This window comes from Notolabrus celidotus, chromosome 6, assembly GCF_009762535.1.
Source record: "Notolabrus celidotus isolate fNotCel1 chromosome 6, fNotCel1.pri, whole genome shotgun sequence".
Taxonomy (NCBI): Eukaryota; Metazoa; Chordata; class Actinopteri; order Labriformes; family Labridae; genus Notolabrus; species Notolabrus celidotus.
The window spans coordinates 19,482,786-19,507,806 of record NC_048277.1 but is presented as its reverse complement, the minus strand read 5'-3'; the positions used below and the strand labels follow the sequence as shown (position 1 = coordinate 19,507,806).

The following is a 25,021-nucleotide window of genomic DNA, read 5'->3' as shown; positions in this document are numbered from 1 at the left end:
GGCCACATACTCCCCAAGTTGATCTGAAGTGGGCCGGACCAGTAAAATCACAACATAATAACCTCTAAATAATGAAAACTCCAAATGTTTCCCTTTGTTCTAGTGCAAAAAATACAATTACATTCTGTAAATGTTCACACTTAATGAACTATATTTTTTATAAAAACAGCTGTTGTGTTTTTCATCATGATGAGTCTCATATTGGGGCTGAATATGATATTCTTAAAGCACTGAAACCTGCTGCGAACACACCAAACACACAGGTTTCCCATTCACCTGAAACAGAGTGTAATGAAAAACAGATAGATTATAATAATGAAGAAGGTAGGGATGTCAGCAATTAATCAAGTATCGATGAATTGTATCCGCTGGCCGGATTGGAACCTCTGGAGGGCCGGTTTTGGCCCGCGGGACATATGTTTGACACCCCTGATATAGACAGTGGTGGACAAAGTACACAGCATCATTACTTAGTTGAAAGTATAGATACTCCAGGTCAAATATTACTTCAATACAAGTGAAAGTTGCCCTGTCAGATGATTACTTGAGTTAAAGTACTGAAGTACTTGCTTTTAAAAATACTCAAGTATTCAAAGTACTTCTTAAAAAATCTCAAAACATTGTATTTTCAAAATACATGAGTGCAGTCAAGAATACATAAGAGTACGTTCTCCTACATTATGTTTATCTAGAAACCATTACTTGAAATCTCTAAAAACTATACCATGTAATAAAAACAGAATCTAAGTTACTCCAAGCACAGACAACTTCGTTTGAAATGTTCATCTGGAAGGAAACAAATGTTACGTAGCTCAACACGCTTTCTCAGGTTGGACAGTGAATTTTTGTTAGAGTGGGAAACAGGGTGAACATTTCAAACAATATGTATCATTCTTCATTTCAATAACCTCTAACACGGGCTGAAGATATGACCATGGGTGCTCAGGTGGAGAATTGTAGCCATCATTACCACCTCTACATGAACTGCCTGATCTGAGTGACATTTGCTCTGTTTTTGCTCCATGTTCAACCGTGGAGACGCATGATATAGAGGTATGACTAAACCACTGAGACAAACAGAACTACACAAACATATTTTACTGTGTTGGGGATCATATTTCAGAAAAGAGAAGGAAATTAATGAGCTGACTCCAAAGCAAAAGTAGTAACTAGAGCACTGATAGAAATGTAGTGGAGTAAAAAGTACAATAATTGTCTTCTGAATGTAGTGGAGTAAAAGTAATAAGTATCCCCAAATAATAATACTCAAGTAAAGTACAGATACTCAAAAAATGTACTCAAGTACAGTACTCAAGTAAATGTACTGTGCTACTGTCCACCACTGAGTATAGAAATGTGTTGTTGGACCTGGCAGAAGTTATGCTTAAAGGGGTGATTTTTAAGACACTGAATACTAAGTTAGCATACCTTCCTGTGAAACATCCATCCAGTTTTTGTGCTCTCCTTTTTTGATCAAGACTGGTTACGAAAGTAACAGAAATGTGGACCTATCACAGAGCATTTACCTTACAGCTCTTGGTTTCTAAATTCCAGTTTTTACCCGAACTTTATTCATTTCACAATAACATACCCCTTTATTTTGCTTGTTTTAGCCTCTTGAGCTCATTTTAGGAACATTTTTGATACTGGCATCTAAATTGATTTTATTTTTATCGGCTCAACCACAGAGTGACTTAGTATTAGAATCCATATTATTAGCGCTACCAGGAACTACAATTTCCCTACTCAACATTTAAGCACCACCCCATTGTGGAAAATATTGCTTTTGGTCTGCTGCTCTCTGAAGCTTCATAGGGGCACAATACAGTTAAATGAATACCACCCTTTTAAACTTCTTATAACCACAAACACAAAATTCTTTGCATTCTACAAGAGTGCTTGATTTCCTGGATTCTCAGCTTTTCCATTCATGGTGTAATCTTAGATTTGCCTCTTTCCTTTTCATCAGTGAGAACCAGATGTAAAATGACCATGATTCTGTTTCAGATACTGCCCTTTGTCTAGACATCTGATTGCTACAGTCTGTGAGTAAAAATCAACACCAGCTTCAGACTAAATAGACAGAGCTTATCTCTTTGATAAGCTCTGTTTAATCAGCATATTGCTTTGCTGCTATTCTTTCATAACCTTCTGTTTAGAAAATAAGGTTTGCTTTTAGTAAGATAACAAATCCACAGACTCAGGCAAAATAAAGAAAAATAAATGTAACATGTTAAAATTATGTTTATTTAAAATAAGATTCTGGAGAAAAACACAGGATTATGCTGTTGTAAAGTGTCTTCTTATCATATCAGAATAATATTTATTACCCCTTGAGACCACCAAACCATGAATTTAGACCAATAATATTATTGTATGTGATATTTCAATGAGCCCTAGGTGTGACCTTTAACATATTATCACAGTTTCTTACATTGTGAGGCCATTTTGAAGTTTGTTAAATTGTGTCGTCACTCTTTTTCTAATATACCCATATACTTTATTTGCCAGAACATCAATGGCCCCAATCCAAATAAAGATAAAATACTGAAGTTATCTTGTTCCAGGAAGCTTCTTTGTTTTCAGGAGCCAGGGAGATACCTGTCTTATATCTCTTACAACAGGTTTCCTACAAGTACACACCAGGTCCTTTGTTCAAAACACTGATGAAATGGCTTACTGTCATTGACCAACCTGACAACATCTTAAATTATTAAGTAACACTTTTATTTATACAAAACGACAGAATATATAAAGAAGAAGGTCACTCTCATGCCTGGGAGTTCCACTATTGCTCGACATTGCATTAGCTGAGAAAATGGCATGTTTAAAATTAAAAAAAATAAAATAATAATAAAGCAAATTTGAGTTTTCACACAATCATACACTCCCTTTGTCCTGTTCTGGCTTCATAAACTATGCTGTTAAACAAACTAAAACACAGAATGACTAAAAGTGTCCTCCCCTATACCTGGGCTAAAAGCTACAAACATAAATAACAAAAGCACATTTGTTTGGCTTTTACATTACACAGCTTCAAGAGTCCATCCAGTGTCCACTTTTTCTTATTTGATTCTGAAGATGAGACAAAAATAAACAACAATAACAACATCAAAAACAGTTAAGCGAAACAACGGCTTTCTGTGGAGAAAGGAGTGAAAACAGAGGGAACAAAAAACTCCTGCGTGTGTGTCTTTGTGTTTGGTTCTGTCTCCATCAGAGCTTGGAAGCTTGCTTGCCCTCTTTGAAAGACTTGTAACATGTCTGTGTTATGGTCCCTCCTGCAGGGGGTGCTGTGTACTGCTGGATGTTGTGTGAGAACCAGAGGTGAGTTACTGGCAGTCCGTGGCAGCCAGGCAGACAGAGGGGGGTCTTTAGTATGTAAAGTCTCTCTCCTCACTGCAGGGAGCAACAGCTAGGATGGGAAAAGCCAGGAAGTTCATCTCGGACCACGGTGGGGTCACCACCACACACTCTCTCTCTCTTTTTGTACACACACTTGTGACGTCTCTGTGCTCACAAACATGCGCACAATCAGCCAGACCCAGACACCCCTGCTGGCTTTTAAGTGGTTCGTTCCTCCTCATTGGCCTCCAGCTTGGTCCTGCGAAGGTTGCTCTTCATCTTTACAAACTCAGGGGTGTTCTCCTCATCCTCCTCGATTTTCTGCTGATCCAGCTCGAGCTGAACGAACACACATATCAGCACTCAGGTTAATAAACTATAGAGGTGATCATCTGTTTAAAACAATATATATCAACAATCCTCAATCTTTATGATTCATATGAAGGCAAAAGCAGCCGTTCATATACTCTCTTAATCATTTACCTGCTCTAGTTTCTGTTGTCTTTTCATGAGCTCTATCTCCAGGTCGCTCCTTTTCTTGTGGGCCTCCTGCTCCTCCCTCTGAGCCTTGAGAACTTGCTCCCTCTTCCTCTTCTCCAGAACTTTCTGCAGCTCAGGTTTGTTCTGAGGAGCCAGACCCCTGTGAAGACACAAACCAGTGAAGCAGCATGTTACTAAAAGAAAAGCCACATAGAAAAAAAAACCTTAAAAGGGAGAGAAAAGTTCATATCCATACAGAACACATGATCACCATGACCTCATTCAAGTTTGACATGCAGATCTGTAAAACGAGTTCTAGGACTATTTTCCATCATTAGAGATGATTTTGTGAAAAATAAAGGATTGCTGTAGTCATTAGGACACCAGAAGGATTGTTACACAACTGTCTGGAGCATGTGCAAAAAAAATCAGAGAGGACAGGGACATCTTAGTAATGTGTGAGTGTGTCTCAGATGTTATGTAATGCTCCAAACTCCTTCAAATTATGAGACAGAAGGGTGGGGGCCGAGGATGAGAGACTCGGGTGGAGGGATGCTTAACAAAGAAGGGAACATAGATGGTTTAGGGGTATCTGGGAAATTCAAAAAGTAAATAAACAGCAAAGCCATAGGGGATTACGAAGGAACAATAAGGGCCACACAAAAAAAAAATGGAGACATAAAAAGGACAGAGGCTGTCTCCTAAATCACAAAATTCAATTTGAAAACCAAATTATCCCAAATACTCTCCACATGATTGCTGTTTCAGTTTGCATTAAAGTCTTATTCAGCAAAGGCTGCGTTTTTCACCTTCAAAAGAGCAGCCTAGCCGCCTGACTGCAGTGTAGCGACAACATCACCTTAATTAAACCCATTATTAAATCTTACACATTACATAACCAAATCCTTGATGTTCTAAGAAGTAGCGGGAGGCACTACTTTATGTGAAGTCACTTGTGTTTTTTCTGACAGTACGGGGTCTTATGAAAGCACTTAACATGCCGAAGCAGACGCAGAGTGAAAGAGGTGATCAGGTCAGGCTGTTTGTTGAGTACCTTGTACAGGAAGGGAGCGGGGTCAAGGTCACTGAAAGCAATAAGACCGGCTATAAAGATGCTTACACTGCTCTCCTTTCACCGTGGGCAACGTTTACATAATCACGAGCCCCCTCCCATGAGTGCACACCCTCTGGCAGACTGGGAAATATGTGTGTTCAGAATCCCACACATCAATACCTCCATCAGCACAAATGTTTCCAACCTCCTGGTGGCTGAAATTTCTCGCATTCTTTGTATATGTGTGTATGTATGTGTGTGGGAGGGGTCATCACAGCTAAGGTAGCGCAGTCAGAAAAAAAAGGCCCTCAGCCTGAAATTGTTTTGTAATCTTGATTACATAACACTTTTCTTTCTTTCTCTCTCTCTCTCTCTCTCTCTCTCTCTCTCTCTCTCTCCTCGTGCAGCCGTCCACCCATCCATGCATCCATCCACTCACCACACACGCCTCCCTACTCGCATCAGCGTGACTAATCCACTATGCAGGAAAGCTTTCTATACTTTCAGGACACGATAGAGCCCAATCATAACAAGTTCATCCCCACAGAAGCCCACTAGATTTATCTCTCAGACTCCTCCTGATGCTCCAGGACATCCTCCGTCTGGACGATCATGAGAAATTTGGAACTGAAAAATATTTATTCCTAATATTTCTGACATTTCTTCTGTGGTCTCATTATACTGCCCACACTGGTTTCTCCCCATCATTCATTAATAAAACCCTTCCTCCATCACTCTCACATCACCTCAATGTTTGACCTGTATTAGACAGAACATCTCTGCAGTGATGTAACAGCTGTCCACAGCATGTGTGTTTACGTAGCTATTTATAGCTCAGCACAAAGCTGCTGACACTGTCTGATGAGAGCAAATAACAACATTTGGTGTCAAAAAGGCTGATCATTCACCCCTGTATGCATGTGTATGTATGCATGGATGCTCACATAGACTGCACTAAATCCTGCACTGGATGATCCGGTGTTGATATAAGCAGTCAAAGCAGCTTTATCGTGTACGGTGTGCCTGTGTGACCTTTACATAACCAATTTTTGACACACTAATGCACTTGAGGTTTTATATAATAGCTTCTATGAAAGTTTTATATCCTGGCCTTTACATAATACTACTGCTGGAGGCTGGATGGAGGGACCAGTGAAGTTTACCATAGTGACATCCTGCAGAAGCATCGACACAGTCCGCACAGATACTGTGAGATCAATTATAAGAGAGCAGCAGGGTTACTGCATTAAATCATCCTCAATAAGAGGAGGTTAAACTAAATTATAACAGATCTGCAGGCTGTGCTATTTTTTCCTGTCTAACCTTTAATGGATCAGGGAAAACTTTACATCGTTGCCATAAACAGACAAGTTTTTTTTTTTAATAACCTGGTGCAATTTTATCCGTGCAATATCTTACCTTATCTATTTATCAGATAGAAGTGTACATAGTGTGTATAAATCTGTAATAGTTGCCATATTTTATTATATTTTATTTTATTTCATTTTATTTATTTTATTTTATTTTATTTTATTTTATTTTATTTTATTTTATTTTATTTTATTTTATTTTATTTTATTTTATTTTATTTTATTTCATTTTATTTTATTTTATTTTATTTTATTTCATTTTATTTTATTTTATTTTATTTTATTTTATTCTATTCTATTTTACCTTTATTATTGCTATTATTATTGTTATTATATTTTTAACTATGTTAGTACATTGTTGTATTCCCCTGTCCTGTGTTGTAAGCTGCTGTAACAAAAGAATTTCCTCCAATGGGGGACCAATAAAGTATATCTTATCTCATCTTATCTTAACGGCAGTGACCCAGTAAAATTTGAGCAATTTAAGTCTCATTTACATGGATAAATTATTATCACTCTAATTCTGATCTGCACGTGATATCACAAGCTGTTTTATTATTGTTCCATTTATAGGCTTGAACCTTGCAATCTTTATGCAACACCGATTAAGGCATTGTTTGAGTGTCATAAACCATCATCAGATCATAAAATCTCTTCCTGAAGAGATGCACTTGTGTTTATAAGGAAACAGATATAAAGCATAGAAAGAGGCTAAATGATACTGAGGTATATATGTCGGCATCCTGACCTCTTCTGGTTCATGAGCAGCTCTCGGTGCAGGTCTTGGTGGTTTCGGGAGTTCTTCACTGGGTTGATCAGCTTCTTGGGTTTGATGAGCTCATCACAGTCTCCGTCCAAATAGTCGGGCTCCGCCATGACACTCCTCCCTGCTGACAGCGACAGACCAGGGTCACAGGGATCTGAATTGAAAAGAAAAAGTACATTAGTTTAACTGTGACTACGATACAAATTCAGATGTAGAACTGCTTTGATGACAGAAACTCTTCAAATCTGTGTCACAGATTTGAAGGGATCAAATATTTCTCAGAAATCACACTCTTTTCAGACTCTGATTGACGGGAGCATCTGTCTCATCCTCTGACATAAGCTCAGAGTTTTTGGATGGTCTCTATGGTGATGGAGACTCAGTGGAAATAATTACATAATTGTGAAAAGGAACAACGCAACTGTGGGAACTCATTTGCAAAGAAATGAAAGGATGAAACAGGACAGTACTTTCTCTACCCCTCAGGTACATAGTTATGCAAATATTACCGACCCAAAGAATCAATCCACTGTTTTTCAATTGCGTTATCTATCAAAGTGGTTTCCATTCATGACGCACATGTGAAAACATACTTCTGTCCACTTTACTTTGTTAAAAAACAAAGTGTACCGTGCATATTAAAGCATTTTAAACCATTTCTTTCAATGTTAAATACAAATGAACCCATATTGACTTGATATCTGCCACTTTTTTAGATCAAAGTATTGCTTATAGAGTGATCAATAAAGCTAAGAAAATTCAAGAAATTTCTCAAATACAGCAAGTTTTACCAACGCCTCATTTTAATCATATGCTGCATAACACAATATCACAGTCTGGTTTGCTCAATTAAAATATCCACACCTATATCTGACAGATGGCTCACATGGGCCATTGAAATCGAGAAAATTCAGATTTTCTTTTAGTCAACATGTCAGCAGACAAAACTTACATCATTTTCGACACATTAAAACTTAAAACAGCAAAGTACTTTACCTATATAACCATCACAAGAAGAGGTCAGATTAAATCTGAGCTAAACTCACCCTGCAGATGAGGAAAGACGGGGTATCTGAACATTGTCGCCATCTCTGCTATTTTTACTTCTGAGTTTGTTTTCCAGAAAAATCGATTAAAAACCTGCTGCCTAGTTTATCAGCACGCTGCAGAGCCTCACAAAAGGAGATGCGCTTTGTTCTACACAGCTGTCTGCTACTGAGCTGGGTTGAGTTCAAAGTCTGTTTTATAGCTGTGCTCCCACACACACACACACACAGACACACACACACACCGTCCCTCTGTCTCTCCCTCCCTTCCTCACTTGTCTGCTCCCTCCTACTCGCTTTCAACGTGCACATATAAGCAAACAATAGTAGAGTTTCTCCTGAGCACGCATGTTTTTTGACTGGTTGATGAATATTCTCATTATTTTTTTTACTGTATGGTATTTTAATCTTGTTGACATATTAGCTCTGATACCATTGCCAACATGTTCATCCAAAGAAAACAGCATAAAATAGCATAAGAGCCCAATATAGAAACAGCACAGTCTGTTTACTTCAATGTCACGTGCATTTCTTCCCTCACAGTCTAAAGAATGACTCATATTTATCTACAATCATATTGTCAACTGCCTGTGAGTGAATCTCGTCTGTCCATGACTATAAGGACGGGCTTATATTGGCTGACAGAACAGTGTGATTTTATGGAAATTGAGCGGGCCAATCACATCTCTCAGTTATAGCAGAGATGCTTTTTACTGCACGTGTTAGGAACAGAGGTGGGGGTGTGTGTCCTCAGAATCCAAACAGTCTGATGAAAAATGTAATGAGTCGAAGATGCCACTAGAGGCCGACATTCCTGTATCTCAAAAGCTGAACTGTTCTTGTTACATAACAAAGAAGCCAAAGATAAACACAGTGTGCGGCTGCTCGCTGCAGAACAAAGAGAGGGAAATACCACATTTTAATTAGAATGGATAGATGAGCGGGAATGTGTTGACATATGAAAATATAGCTTTTTTTTCTCCAGTTGTTTGTGATCTTCACTGATCGCTGGTAATCTTTTCTAATCTTGGATTAGTAACCTTTTAAAATATATATATTTACTTACTCCTGCTGCCAGTGGGTGTATTTACAGGGATGTGGAAAATACATTTGTAGAATCATGGACCTTAAGTTCAAGATTAATGCCAATCTTTTCTCAGAATAAGGTTTGATCCGTTTATTGAAGTATTTTCACCAAGATACAACATCCCTGGCTGGAGTAAGTCAGAAGTATGTCAGCCAGCATGCATTTAGTGTCACTGTGACAGTGAGAAGCCCGAGGTGGGCATAGAAGCTTGCTGCTGCAGTAAAAGGCTGCATGTGAGCACACACAGCTTCCTGTGTACATCAAAGGCGGTTTGTGTTAACGCTGGCAGTAGGGGGTAAAGAAACTTACAGACTGGCAGTGTTGTCAAAGTGTCCGTTAGCTTAACACATCTGCTCTGACTTCCTGCGTGCCCTGAGGGAGAGGGGAAGTGACATGGGGAGTTCAAAAGGAACCTCAAATTGGAGCCCTGCTAAAATTCTGCCCTATCACTGGTAGCGCTGCATGTTATGATAAATGTCCCTTCTGGTTTCACTTAAAAGCTTTAGATAGCATGTTTCACAAGCAGTTAAAGTCCAGCATGTAAAAAGAAGAGTAGATAACCTTGTTAACCTGCAGTGTCAGGCACATAAGACCTGCTTCTAAAGAAAAGTTGTGCCTCAATATCTGCAATGTTACAAGGGTCTTACTACACAGAACATTATTTATCAATGTCTGCGACTGTAAAACAAAACATGCACCACAATAGCAAGCATCCAAGCAGGTCAGAGTATGGATAATGGTGCAGTCCTGGGACAATATGTCCTACTGTTCCAGGAATCTCATAAAAGCTAAGCACACCCTTACAGCACAGGCAAACACACACACACACATGGATAATGAGGCAGCATGAGAAAAGGGGGCAGCATTGTGAGTCTTGAAAGATGTCTGATGTCCAAGAATGAAAAATGAGAAGAAATTTGGTGAAAAAAACGATGGAAAAGAAAAGAGAGAAACTGGGTCAGCAGACAGGGGAGAGGATAGAGGGGAGCCGAGCACAAACAGTTCTCTTTGTTTACTTCACTTGATGTCACCCTGTTATCGTCCTGACCTGAGTTTGACCAGCAGTGACTAGATTAAAACATTTCCAGCATGCGTTTACTGTATGTGCAGGTAGTTCAGCGGTATGTACATATGCCACTAGGGGGCTAGCAGCATGTGCTGTTTGCTGTGCTGTTTTGCAACTAGGAGAATACTCACTTTGGTGTTGCTCAAAAGTGGAAGGCTGTTGTCAGAATGTCACACTTAAATCGCCATGGTTCCATTACCATAATGCATTTCAAAATGAATACCAGTGGTCTTGCTGTATGACTTTTACTGTAACTATATTAATATCTTTTGGACAATGCAAGTGCAATACAGTGACATAGACAAAGGAATGCATACATTGTCCTTGTCTGTCTTTCATGTGTATTGAGGGTACGGTTCTTTAGTATTTCTGTGACAGAAAAAGTTATTTCATAGGAAAGGCAAGGCAGCTTTATTTGTATAGCGCATTTCATACACGAGGGCAACTCAATGCGCTTTACATTAAAACATTAAAAGCATTGGAAACATTCACACAAGCATAAAAGAACACAATTAAAATGACAAATATAATAAAACAGAAAAGAAAGGGAAAATTAGAAATATATTAAAAATTAAATTAAAATTTACATTTAAAGTGAGTTAAAATAAGCTAAGATAGGAAGGCAGTGGCAAATAAAAAAGTCTTAGTCTTAGATTTAAAAGGAGGTGAGAGTTGGGGCGGACCTACAGCTTTCAGGGAGTTTGTCTCAGATATGTGGTGCATAATGACTAAACGCTGCTTTCATACCCATACACTTGATGATGTAACCAGTGAGCTCGTAGAGAAGCTTATTTCAGGTATTGTATATAGCTAGCCTAGCCAACTTAGCCAGTCTGGGTGATTGATGGCAGAGAGAATGTTATCCAACATTACAACATAACATACAGCCCAAGCTTTACCTGTCAAAATGCCGGTAAGCAAAGGCTAATGCTATACTGATAGCAACAAGTTGACCACTCAAAGGGAAAGCAGAGGTTTATTGTAGTGTGGGATCACGTTCTTTCTGCTATTCATTACTGTGACTGGCTACTGTGGCTAGGCTAACAATCTTGTCACTCATCTTCTCAATTTTTTTTGTACGCTATATCCAATCTATCATGTAAGACAAAAGATTTAAAAAGTAGCACGTCACATCTAATTCAAGTAGAGGCTTAAAGCTGCTGTTGGTAGGAATGGTGTAAAAAACGTTGCTTTTTTTCTGCTGGGTTTGGAGAAAAGGTCATAATACCAATCAGTACTCATCTGTTAGAGAAGTAATTTGAGATTATGGCAAAATGTCTGTGTTTTCCAAAGCCTTTGTATCAAGCAATGTTATTATTCCCCTTGCTCCCGTTGCCACAGACCAATCAGAGCTACTCCCCAACCATCTGTCCTGATTGGTCGCCATCTGTCCTGATTGGTCGAGTGGCGACCCCACTACATCGCCCTGATTGGCTGGGAAGCCACTACTTCCTCATAGAATGCGCACAACCATAGACATAAGCTGTTTCCGAAACCGCCTACTATACTAGCAGTACATACTGATTTGGCCAAAATTCAGTATGTAGTATGTGAACAAGAGCAAAATCTGCAGCAGGCCAAAACTCCCCGGACGTCTACTGATTCGGGAAAATTTCACAGTCTGCATCGGACCAGTCTGCCTCGCGTACTGTTTCCCATAATGCACAGCGCTTGTTTCGCTTTTTCTTTTTCCTTCTTTTTTGACGGGAGGAAATCTATTTTGGGGTGATGTGAAGGTTATTGATTTACATATAAACCACTTCCTAACTTTTTAAATCATAAGTGGATGCTAAAGAAGCAGTTTCTCTATCTGCTGGGGTGCAAGAAATACAGCCGCCATCTTGGTCCCGTCATCCTACCCATGATCCTACCTGTAAACGTAAACTGAAGCAGCAGAGACTTTATTTTATTTATTTATTTAACCTTTATTTAACCAGGTGAGTTAATTGAGAACCAATTCTCATTTGCGATAACGACCTGGGCGAGAAGGTTACACAGGTGGCATGACAATAAATAGACTTCAAGGTGCCAGAGCACTGTGCGGCAAAATACCTATCATACATCACATATATCATATATCAGAATATTCTATTACTTTTAAGCCCACTATGGATATTAAAATACGTCGAACCATGTGTCCTGCATCATACCTACATGTATGATGTTTGCAGAAAAAAACCCGGCATGAAAAAAAGTTTAGTATATTTGTTTATGGGCACAACAATCTTTTGTGGGCAGGGTTACGACAGCAGAGTGGGAAGGGGTAGTTTTGACATTTGAAATCTCTCTCAGAACTGATGTTTATATCACGACTATCAACAGCAGCTTTAAGAAGTCAATTTCATACACTTGCACACATACTTGTCATTGTATAAAGCTGGAAAACAAAATACGTATTTGGAGGAACTTCCAAATGCACTTTTTAACAATCAGGAATTGATTGGACGAATGTGTCTGATAAGCTTGTTTGCCCTGTTGACTGTGTGTGACTGTGTGTGAAAGCGTTCCTCATGGTGGCAGGTTGCATTAGAGCTGATAGAACGACTTATCTTTGAAAGAAAGAGTGACTGCACTGTGCCAAGTGATTGCATCAGCACTGCCAGCTTTGCTATACGAGTTATCACGCTCACAGACCTGCACTCATAATACGGGCTCATTTCTAAATTTCCCCTCTCAACTGTCATTTTCTCAAAGTTGCCATGGAGATGGGCCATCACCCACACTTATAGTTTAGTGACACAGCACCCTGGAGCAGGAAGGAGCTGCTGGCAATGTGCACCATATACTGTGGTGTGCACCCACACCTGAAAGATTTGAATGAGCATAACTGGGGAGACTTTCAGCAACTTCAAAAACTATTTTGAATTTAAAAAAAAAAAATTGTTCCTATTATAAAAACATGGATCAATTCACTATGCTCTGTTCGAAAGTTGGTGCTCTGCAGCCAATTTCATTAAGATTTAAAACTGCTCCAGTCAGCTCATGATTTTTTTGTTTACAGCTTGGATTTGAATGATTGAACATCACTCTTCAGCTTTCCCATTGTACACAAATAAATATGTATATCTCCAATTATTAACAAAGTCTTTCCATTAAAAGCATTCATCCTCTCTAATAGATGGACAGAAACCATAATAAAAGATGAGATGGAGCATCTACATTGGCCATTATCATTGCTTCCTTTTAGTTTTTGTTCCAGGAAGTGGTTAAATAATACTGCAGGAGAGAAATACAAAAAATGGGTTTCCACAGACATGACAGACAAGAGATGAAAAACTGTAGAGGTCGATATATATATATGTGGATCAGTGCCAAGTCAGACAGAACAGTCAATAAACATAAAAATGAAATGGATCAGCTCTCATGAGTCAACAGTGGCCTGCAGAGTCAGAGAGAAGGAAGGCGAGGAGAGCAGCTGGTGGCTTGCTTCACCATGTGACCCTCCTGTCCTCCTCCATGACACAGGCACACACACAGAGCAGACCATATACAGGGTGGGGTTAGACTGTCAACTGTCATTGGTTATGAGCATATGGCTGACCACACCCACTCCATCATCCAGAGCCAGGATTTGTTTTTTTAAATGGTATCCTGCATAGAGGGTCAGACTTACAAATAAATATGCATTTTGTGAAGACCAAAATAGATATAGTTTGCTTTAAATCACACTTAAAGTGTACTTCAGGGGAAAAATAAGGAACAATATGAAACATTTTCTAGAAATTGGATTTACTCTATTGTTTTAATTACCCCCTCATGTCTTATGTAGTTTCTCATGTTCAATCTGCCTTTTTCTTTTTCTTTGGACAGATCCTGTCTGTTCCACTCACAGATGGGAGGTCCTCCCCTTCGGGGAAATTGCATCATCAGAAACCCCTAAAGCAAACCCCCACACCCCTTCTCTTCTCTCTCTCTATCATACACACCCTTTCCCCCCTCGCTGTTTGTTACACACCGGACATATCAGAGTGTGTGCCTCGTAGTCTTCCTGTTAATGAAGCAGCCATTCAGCCATAAATAGAGGCAGCCCTAATTAAAACACACACACACACACACACACACACACACACACACACACACACACACACACACACACACACACACACACACACACACACACACACACACACACACACACACACACACACACACACAGATAGATGGGCTTTTAAGTGACAGCTGTGGGGGGGTTAGAGTTGGGGGAGGGAGCGCAGGGGTGAGTGTTGTGTCGGAGAGAAAGTGACAGAAAAAGTGAAGGAGCTGAGAGTTGGTGTGTCTTGTAGTGACAATGAGCTCATTTCCCGGACAGCCCTACGTGAGTAGATGCTCATTTACAATCATGATGGACCGTGCAGTGACGTACATGTGCACTCATTTTCTGGGCACAGATTTTAACAATGGAAGCACACATTTTTCTGTCACTTGAAAGCTTAGAGCCAGCGTCAACAGCATTAAAAAAGGCAACAGTCCACATATGAGAAGTCTTTGTTTCCGTTTGTATGTGTGTGTAAGCAAAATAATGTGCGACACTACAGTTCCCCTTAGGAACAACTAGCCTGCGTATGTGTGCCAAAAACTGTAGCAGACAAAAAGATAAGAGAACACATGAACATAATAATCGAGTCGGGGCGCAGATGTGTTTGTCTGTGTACACAATAACAAGGCAAAGTTCAGCTCCTGCGACCACTATCATTAGTCAGACTCAAACCTATAGTTACTAACAGTCCTCAGAAGACATCTGGTGTGCCATCAATAAAAAAGTGTTTTGAATAAAGAGAAGTCGGACTGTAAATACTTGTAGCAAATTTAGTAAAGTGGCTTAAGAGGACAAAATCATAAGAAGATCTGAGGTATAAAAAGAGAACAAAGAAGGATAAAGGTTCTCCCTAAGTCTGTTTTGGGATTTTGGGGGTTGAGATCTGTTTTGTATTTCCTGCATTGGAGTGGGAGTGGGGGTCTGCAGCAGAGAAGAAGAGGGACTGGGGAATTCAGAGGGCCTCACCATGTTCTGACCTACGTAAGCATCCACTCCGTTTCCCACGATACAATGATGTCATTAGGGAGACACTGGGGTATTGGAATTTACAATCAGGGTTGTAGGGTTCATAAAAGCAAAGATGTGCATCCATGCACAAACACCCACACATTGAAGAGTGAAGTAACACGAAGTGAGCTTTGGCAGAACTACCTGTGTTAATTATGTGTGTTTATGTTAAAAACTGTGATGTCATCAAGGGAATTCCAGGTTGCTCTAAAGACTGCTATGACGAATGGTAAACACCCAAACTAACTAATACACTTGACAGCCAGGAGTAAAAGTTTATCCAAAAACACCCGCTCTACCACTCTCTCCCTCTGACCTCACTGGTAAGAAAATCTGTGTTGAAATATCGAAATGTCAAGCCTTTTATTGAGTGGACTTTTATGGGAGATAGAGCCTTCAGTTATCAGGTCCCTCTCCTTTGGAATCACCTACTCATCAAGGTCTGGTTGGGCAACACCCTAACTTCTTTCAGGAGTAGGCCTAAAACTTTCCTTTTTAATTAAGCTTACATTTACGGCTGGCTCAGGAACTGTCTTTTCATCTCTCTCCTGTCTTAAAGTTACTAAGCACAGATCTTCCTTGGAGTTCTTGGGCTCCCTTGTCTTGTAAGTCCCGCAATGTATCCATACGTTTGTATGAGATGCTATTGTTGTTGTTGTTGTTGTTGCTGCCGTCTCTATCCATCTCTTTCTTTCTGCATATCCCTCTATTCTTCTGTCTAAGCCCATCACGGCTGCAGCAGATGGCTAGTTTGGTTCTGCTAAAAGTGTCTGCCTGCTAAAAGAAAGCTTTTCCTCGCTGTTGGTTGCTAAATGCTGCAAAGTGCTTTGCTCACAGTGGATTCAAATTAGATAAGATAGAATCTAATTGTATTTTGATGTTGGGTCTTTTTAAAAAATAATATAAAAAATCAGGTCTAGACCAAGCTGAAGTGCTAAAAACTGCAGTTCATTGAGGATCCGCTTGAGGCTGGCTCCCAAAGTACCAGAAACCACATACACACCATTTCAAAAAAGACGATCTTTACAGCAGAAATAAACATGTTTACAGCCTGGTACAAAAGAAGAGTGTAATCTGGATAGCTCATTTCTTGATCGGCTCACACTGTAGGGAGGGTGAATTTTTTTCTAACAAAGCAATTTTGAAGATATTGAGATTACGAGTTTTCCAATGAGAGGCACAGCTGACTTGATTTACAGGCGGGAACACTGTAGCTGTTGGCTAGGAGGCTCAAATTCCGCCTCTTTACATCACACTGGCTCGACAGCAGCAATATGGCTGCCGACGACGATTGGCCTCAAAACAGCTCTTCAGAAACAGATGGGTGATGTCACGGATACTACGTCCATATTTTATACAGTCTATGGTCTAGACCAGCTCCCTTTGTACTGTGTCTTGAGATAACATGTTTGAATTGGCACAATATGGATGGATGGATGGATTGATTGATTGATTGACTGACTGATTATTGATTGACAGAATGGCTGCAATGCGGTCTTCTTTACAAAACAGGATTGCTGGTCAGTAAGGCAGTTTCATGGTTAAGTGTTTTTTTTTAGGGCTATGATGTTCGATCACATCTTGCTGATTTAAATTTCTGTGAAAACTCATGACAAAAACAAAACTTTCTCTGTTTGCTATAGATAAAGCTGTATTTAAGCACTGCCTGGTCATCAATTCTGTTGATCACATGGCTCAATCTGAACATCATGAGGTCAGCTACAAAAAGCACTCTGGCTTTCCTCAACAGTTTTTTTTATTGTGCTTTCACAATAAGTAACATTTTAAATTCCTATTCCTATTTGTCAAGTGCTGCGTTTCACTCTTATTAAATAATATTACTTAATATTAAATAAAATCTTCAATGTCATACATAGAGGGACTCTAAATCGACATATAAAACAAACATCAACTTTAGGTTTCATGACAATACAAATAAAAAAATATATAACTTTTGACAACTTCTTCATTATCTTCTCTTTTTTCGCACGGATGGGCCTTTAGGCTTTGCAAATTTGGCTGAATTTGAGGAAGATTAAAAAAGGAAGTTCGAGCTATCCTTAACACAAAAGCTTTGTGTTACTGTACCTTTGAATAACATACAGATAGACAGGAACCTGCACAGCTCCTCTTCTACCCCTTTTCTGCACATGATTATTTGTTCTTCATGTTAAGCAGTTAAGAAACAAAACAAGAGATTACATTTGACACTTTGGCATTGATTGTATGAACAATGTTGATGTGATTTTAAAAATGACTGTGCTGTGATTCTGTATACAAAACAGCTCTCTCTTGGGGTAGTATTTCTCCAAGTCTGTTCTTGTGTTGCTTTTTATCCCTCTCTGTGTCTTGCATGTTATTGAAAACCACAGTGGCTGCATTTGGTCTTGTCTGATTATAATGCGGGTTTTTACTGCTTCCATATCAAGCTTTAAGAGTCGGCTGCAAAATGAACGCATTCCAAAGCTCTGTCAGTTTACATGCACCAGTGTGTTCAACAAGTAGACCTGTCGTGTCTTGTAGTGATAAGTTAAAACTGCTCATGTCAAGCTGTGATCTCTGTTTTCATCGACCGTTAGTATTCAGATGAATGAAGTTATTTAACGTGGTGGCTCAGCCCTGTTGCTGCATGTTTTGAGCCCCCGGCTGAGGCAGATTACAGAGTGAATGGATGGATTGAAAAGCCACAGACACCACTTTGAGTCACACAGTAGGAATGTGATGAACCTGCAAAGTGATTATTTGCTAAATGCGAACAAAAGAATTGACATATAGAGGCAAAATGCCAGTGACCTATTTTCAAATACTGACAACCCTGAGTGACAGAAACACTTGGAGCGTGGCTTTTTACAGTTTTCTTTGAAGGTCAAAATAAAAGTGCTTACTCTGACAAAATTCTGAACACATGTTATGAAGTATTGGTGAGGGGGGGGTCACAGCTGTCAGTCAAACACAAAAGGCTGGTCTGTACCCTCACAGCTGACACTGGCACATGTTCCTGTATGTATATGTATAGGCCCCAAGAAAACAGGTGGACTCAGACGTATACACAACACTTACACAGCAACCAAAGTGTTTTGCCACATAGACACACCCTTAGAAGACAAATTAAAGACAGAGTGCACATGCACATTTTATGTGGCTCCTCCTCCCTGATATGTAAACATGTGCCCATATACTACAACACACATGACGCTTTAAAAGCAATTCGAATGTCTGCTTCTTCAGCGGAGTAAAAGCCACGTCGTTAAAAAGCCACAGCCATTCGGTCTGGCTCGACACTGTGAGGTCCCGTCCACTCGTAAAGGAAGAGTCTTTGTTACGGCTCTGCTGTCTGATCCAGTTCCAGGTTCAAAGCTTTGTGCTTTACTGCTGTTTTTCCCTCATAGAGAGAGAGTCCCTCCCCTCCTCTTCGTTTACTGGCTGAGCCCAGCTGGGCGCTTCAATCTGATTGGCTGGGGGGCACTCCGGATGGGATTTGGGAGGTTCTCCTTTGTTTACATGCTTGCAGAGAAACCCCCAATAACAACTGTTACCGTGGGCAACCAGACAATCTACAGTTAGCCAGCCAGCCAGACAGACTGACAGACACACAGGGGTGCAAGGTGATCATGCACACACAGATTCATAATGAGATGAACAGGTGTCCACAAACAGACAAATGGAGAAGTCTTTGTTCTGTTATGCTTCATGCTCGACATGACACAAAGTATAGGAAGTTACAAGCATGTATGTAGTTGTGACACAAAGCAATTATGTGGTTTCATTGTCTGATGAAACTTTCCAAAGCCTGCATGAGTTGACATTCTTGGAGTCCTGTTGTAACAGAAATAGTGGCTCTGTTTATCCCATAGGCGTATGTTTCTGTTTGTGGTCCTAAGAAGACAGCAGCATACATCTTGATACTGACTTAAACAGAGCTTAATTCAATTCATGCAGCCCAGACTACAAATCTCTGTATACTTCAATCTAACAAGCTGCAAGGAGGAAGACATTGAGAGTCTGTGTGCGTGCATGTATGTGTGTCATCCATTCTCCAGGACTCTATACGCAAAGTGGTCAGCACAGTAATGGTGCTTTATTGTGATTGAAGCTCCAGCATAACAGGAGGAAAATCAATGAGATTCTACAGGGAAGCCGAGCATCCGTAGGTGTATACGAGTCAGTTTGACTCTTAGGTACAATCATACAGAATGTCTTAGCTCACTTTTGTGTAAATCAAAACAAGGTACAGATCCTGTTCAAACAAATACTCCTGCAGGTCTGACTTTTATACTCCTCAAGAAACACTCACACGTGCACAAACAACGCTCTCCCACCACCCATCCCACTCCAGCTCTCCATCAGGAAACACAATACCTGAATCATGACATCATAATCTAAAACCATGGAAACTGAACTACAGCAGAGTGTAAACTGATCCTTTGTCCTGTTGTGGGATTCAGTGATTGCATCACTTTTGTTCTGCAAGGAGCATGCTCACAGCAGGGCTGCAGAACTAACTCAAATGAGTTCTTCTCTTTAATAAGGCAGAAAGTCGGGAAGATGGCATGAAAAGCTTTGTCATGTTCCCACGGTTCCCTTTCTGATAATTATTCTGAGATGGCAAACTAACGTCATATATCACATGTGTTGTGATAAATGACACTGAACAACAGCCCTCTCAATACTTCTATGTTATCATCTAGGCTCCCTTGTTTCTTTTCAAAGAAGTGAAGTCATTTATCCCTGTGATGTTAGAGGATTTGTGAAGTTTTCACAGAATCAGGTAACAATCATAGACTGTATAAAATATGGACATAGTATCCGTCACGTCACCCATCTGTTCCTGAGCGCTGTTTTGAAGTCAGTCGACGGCGGCAGCCGTATTGGAAATGCGAAACTCAACCAGGCAGAGTGTGACGTAAAGGGGCGGAGTTTGAGCCTCCTCGCCAACAGCTATGTGCTCCCGACCGGGAGTCAAGTCAGTCATGTCCTTATTTGGGCAAAAACTCGTAATATTAATATCTTCTGAACCGGAAAAATTTCCCCCCCATACAGTGTGTGTGTAGAGAAATTAGCTATGTAGAGCCAAGCCGTTTTTTGAACCAGGCTGTCTTTTTTGAATTAGTGTCTATGTGGTTTCCGATGTTTCTGCAGTCAGCCTCAAGCGGATTCTCGATGAACTGCAGTTTACAACACTTCTGAATGGGCTTCATAGTTAAAGACCAGAGACTGCCGCTTGGTAACAATGTATTTTCAGTTGTAAACTTCTAAGTATTTACTTTAGACAGATAAGGAATTGTAACTCAAGTGAGCGAAATGCAACACTTTGTTGGAAACACTTCTCGAGGTACTTCAGTATATTGGCACAGCAAGCATACAGATCCTATTCTCACCCTATGATATGTGTGATTCAAAGTGACAGCCTAAACAGATCACCTCCGCTGCTTTTGCACATTAAACCATTTACTTATCTCCAATACTGTCTGCACCTTAATATCATTTGCACTATTATCTATTTACATTGTCCATTTGTAAACTGTCACGGCACTGCACTACCTGCACTGTGTACATAGGCTGTTTTTAACTGTATTTTATTATAATCTTATATTTCAATTTTTGCTATTTAAGAGTTGGAAGAGAGAAACAGCATCTTGATTTTCCTGTATGTCTTCGTATAGTGAAAATTGACAATAAAAACCTTTGAATCTTGAATCTACTTCCCATCTTTTCTCTAAAGGTTTAACATTTGGCTTCATGTTTTCAATATGCTTGTAAAGGCAGAAGCTGCATCATCACTATACAATGATTTTTGCACAAAGCCACACAGGGCTTCGTTCAGTTTTCCTAATTGAAGGAAGGTTTCTGGGTACTTGATTTAGCAAATGTGTCACTTGGCTTGTCAGCTTGTGTTACAACAGCATAAAACACTTCTGTAGCTTTACACCGTTTGCTTTCCTGTAAAATGAGTCGGGTGTCTTGGAAATAAAAAGAATCTTGTTTGCCATCAGTAACACTCTTTCAACAAAGGTTGCAGAAACAATCTGAAACAACACTTAGACATTGGCTCGCAATTTTAGGTCTAAAAAAATAAATTAAACAGAGCATAAAGTCCCCCCTACAGGCTGGACCTGAGCTGAGTAAAGACATGTTTGCTAAAAACACGAGCGCTCCACTCTCCAACAGAGAGCCTCGCTTTTTTGTTTACATGGCTTATTACAGGGGAAAAGACTTTAAAGCATTCTCTACAAAGCAACCTGTCACCACCAGTGAACAAAATACCTGTGATGAACTAGTAACAGAGCCTAATCATGAAACACACAGTTACACTGTGTCTAGTGCGGTGTGGGTCTTAAGGATCAGTGCTTTCTGCTGAGTAGTGAAGATTTTGTGCCCACAGACAGACCAGCAGGACTGTCGGAGATAATACTCTCAAAACACATGCGGTTGCCGGTTACCCCTGGTGGACACACATCCATTCCTGACCCAAATACCTTCACCTTCTTGAGGTCAGGTTAAGTCCTTGACATGGACTCTGATTTTATAATGATACATCCGAGAAATTCACTAAAACCACTAATAGACACATGCTATTACGGAGCAAAAACTCATTTAGTCCACATTTTTGAATTCCTATGGGTGCTGTAATAATGGAGGAGAGGGCAGACACAGTTAGAACACGCACAGGCACGTACACACTCGCACACAGTGACAGCATCAGGCCTTACGGGAAACAGAAGACAGCAAAAAGCAAGAGAAACAGGAGAGAGAGGAGGGAAGGAGGGGGTTCAAAGATCAGAAAACAGATGTAAATCGTTTAGCAAACTCCCCCTCCAAATGACTAACACATGTGCGAGAAAGTTTCCCCTCCTTGTGTGCGCACTCACACACAAATCCACGCTCCATCAAAGCTCTGCACCTAGACAATATCATCCATACCACCTGCTTTGAGCATGTCCACTGACCCAGAGTTAAACCACTTCACATGTCAGAGCTGTTTGGTTATATTTGCAGGCTGCCATTGCACCTCCGCCCTGTAAACACACATTTAACTCTATCTAAACCCTCTATCTGGATTTTGGCTCCACTGTTTGTTTAACGTCTTGTTAAACTTTGACAGAAACTCTCTGAGACTTTTGTAACACAGAGGCCACCAAGAGTTTAAATGTGCAGACCTGTTGCCATGAAAACATTCTAAACACTAAACCTCATCACTTGACAGTTGGCTTCCTGACAGCAAAGGCCAGTGTGTCTGCTCTGACTGAAGCCATGTGCTTTGACACAGACAGCAGTCATTGCTGTGCAATTACTCACACATGATGATTTCAGATACAGCTCATTCATAAAATATGGTCCCTGATTATGCTGTTTTTCTCACAAGTGGGCTGTAATTCAAGATTTCAACACACATTATTGTTGTAAGGTTATGAAAACAAATATTGTAAACAAAGCAAGCCTTACAAGACAATAAGTGACTTTGAAATGGATAGAGCTTACATGTTTAAGAAGATTTTGGCACATTTATCACAAACTGTAAAATCACAATTGAACATAAGCTCACATAACATCTTCTGTGAATAACAAACAACACAGGGATGATTTATATTGTTATTGTTCTTCCATTGTTCTTCTCTCACATGTCAAAGTAGACTATAAATCTCAGTAAATAAATCCACTCTGCTGTAAAGTCAATGTTACCAGCCTGTACAAGCTGTACAACGACCTCAACGTGTTTGTTCCTCACTGTCCCGTTGGCTACAGTCCTGACTGAGCCGCAACAAAAGGAGACAATGCAACAAGAGTTGGCATTTTGCAATCTAATTTCTTTTCCCACTGTCCTTTCTTTCACTTTCAATCCTCTAGTTTTTTAACCCAAACATGCTGCTTTTGCCAGTAGGATCAGACATACAGTTAAACGCCTGCCGCTTTTGTTAGTGCGCTCGTGGAACAACCTCACAAAAAAAAAACCGCACGAGCTCCAGACACAAACACACACCTACCTCAAAGTCGACCCCGACGCGACTTCTTCAAGTCAAGTTGTTTAATATTTAAAACGACAAAGTGGTTCAGGCCACATCAGCCGCGTCTCCGGATCACTTCTTCAGGGCTTGAGGTGTGTCCGCGCGACTCTGCTTTTGTAAACTGTTCAATTGCTCCAGCACACAGACACACACGTATTCTCAGGCAGGACCCATAGAAAATGTAAATTTAAGCTGGGTGGGAGGGGTACATTGACGTCACACATGGGCTCCTCCCCTACTCTTTCTTCATCAGAAGTGGATGAGTGGGGACTCCTCGACTTCAGGGCGGGGCATTGATGGACTGCGCGCACCCACAAACACACGTGCACGGAATGAACGCTTTAGATTTTGTATCACTCTCAGAAGTGTGAAAATCCTGTAAAAGTGACGTTGTAGATCACCATGCAAATTCAGGACTGTAGAAATACTTTCATTATGTATGTCCTTATGTCTAGCATTTGTGTAAGCCATCTTAATATTTCCAGTGTAATACACAACAGTTTATTATTTTCTATTATTATTTTAATCATTGCTTTAACGTTTATTTATATTATTTTAATTATATATTTATTTCTTGTATTCATCTAAAATTGTTAACGCTACTTTATTTTTTACTTTTCTTTTTGCTCTATTACTTATTTTATTAATTTTACTGGATTGATTTTATTCTATTTTTAAGTATTTTATTTATAATCATGCCTTTCATAATTTTACCATTGATTTGTTTTCTGTTTCTCTGTTATTCTGTGAAGCACTTTGGGCTGCATGTTTTTATGTATGAAAGGTGCTATACAAATAAAGTTGGGTTGAGTTGAGTTATTACTTCATTTAAGCCTGGTGGAGTCCACAGCCATCAACCAATTGATCTTTTGATTAGTTCGTTCGTTTTTACACAGGTGGTGCTCAAGTTTTTACATGTTTTTGAATAATGTTGTAAAAACTACAATAACTGATTTGGCCTATATTTTAACACAACTTTTATAACTCCTTTAAATTGTTCTTCTCTTTATCATTCCATTAACGCTAACACTAGTGCTAACACTATAAGAAGAGTTCATTTGCGAAAACAGATAACTCACTTTTGATACATTTTCAAAAAACACATTTCTTTTTGATATAGATTCCTAATAAAGTTACATTTTCAAGATACCTCTTATTAGTAAAGTCATTTTTGACTTAGTCAAAGCCACCCAACCTCAGTTGATTGATACTTCCAAAAACTAGTAATAGAAAAACTGTTTTTTGAAAAAAATAATAATAATTTTTAAAAGTGAGTTCACAGTTTTTGCAAATAAACTCTTCATATATTTTAAACTATTTATCTAATGGCTGTGAATGGAGTCTCTCGTCAGCAAAATAACTGGTAGCTGGCTTCCAGCTGCTGCATTCAACTCAAGTGTTTTAACATCCCTCGGCTCATTTTGTTGTTGTTTTTATGGCCCACACTTTTACTGTTTAGGTTCACTCCCGTGGCTATCTTGACCCTTCCTTTCAGCTGTAACTGTCAAGTCAAGAAACTCTGTTAAAAAAAAATAGTATACCCACCTTACAGATAATCAAAGTGATCAACAAGCTGGTGGACATCTATCAGTTTCAAAGGTTTTATTCCTCTGCAGTAGGTGGAGACCAAAACTGAGCTAAAAGGAGAAGGATTAAAAAAATCTTAATTCATGTAAGACTGAGACAAAAGTCTAAATGAAATATAATATTGCCCTGTGTTTTCTGGAGCTGACATGTTTGATACAGCATTTTGACAACAG

General features: G+C 39.6%; 1 protein-coding gene across 1 annotated transcript; it reads right to left on the bottom strand.

Annotated features, from left to right (window-relative positions):
- Positions 1-2,705: 2,705 nt before the first annotated feature.
- On the bottom strand, positions 2,706-23,444 carry fam107b (family with sequence similarity 107 member B). The gene is made up of 4 exons (XM_034686380.1): positions 23,241-23,444; positions 6,998-7,169; positions 3,829-3,985; positions 2,706-3,684 (listed from the first exon to the last, which is right to left on the bottom strand). The coding sequence occupies exons 2-4, from the start codon at positions 7,123-7,125 to the stop codon at positions 3,565-3,567; spliced, it is 405 nt and encodes a 134-aa protein (XP_034542271.1). The 5' UTR covers positions 7,126-7,169; positions 23,241-23,444; the 3' UTR covers positions 2,706-3,564.
- Between the last annotated feature and the right edge of the window lie 1,577 nt (positions 23,445-25,021).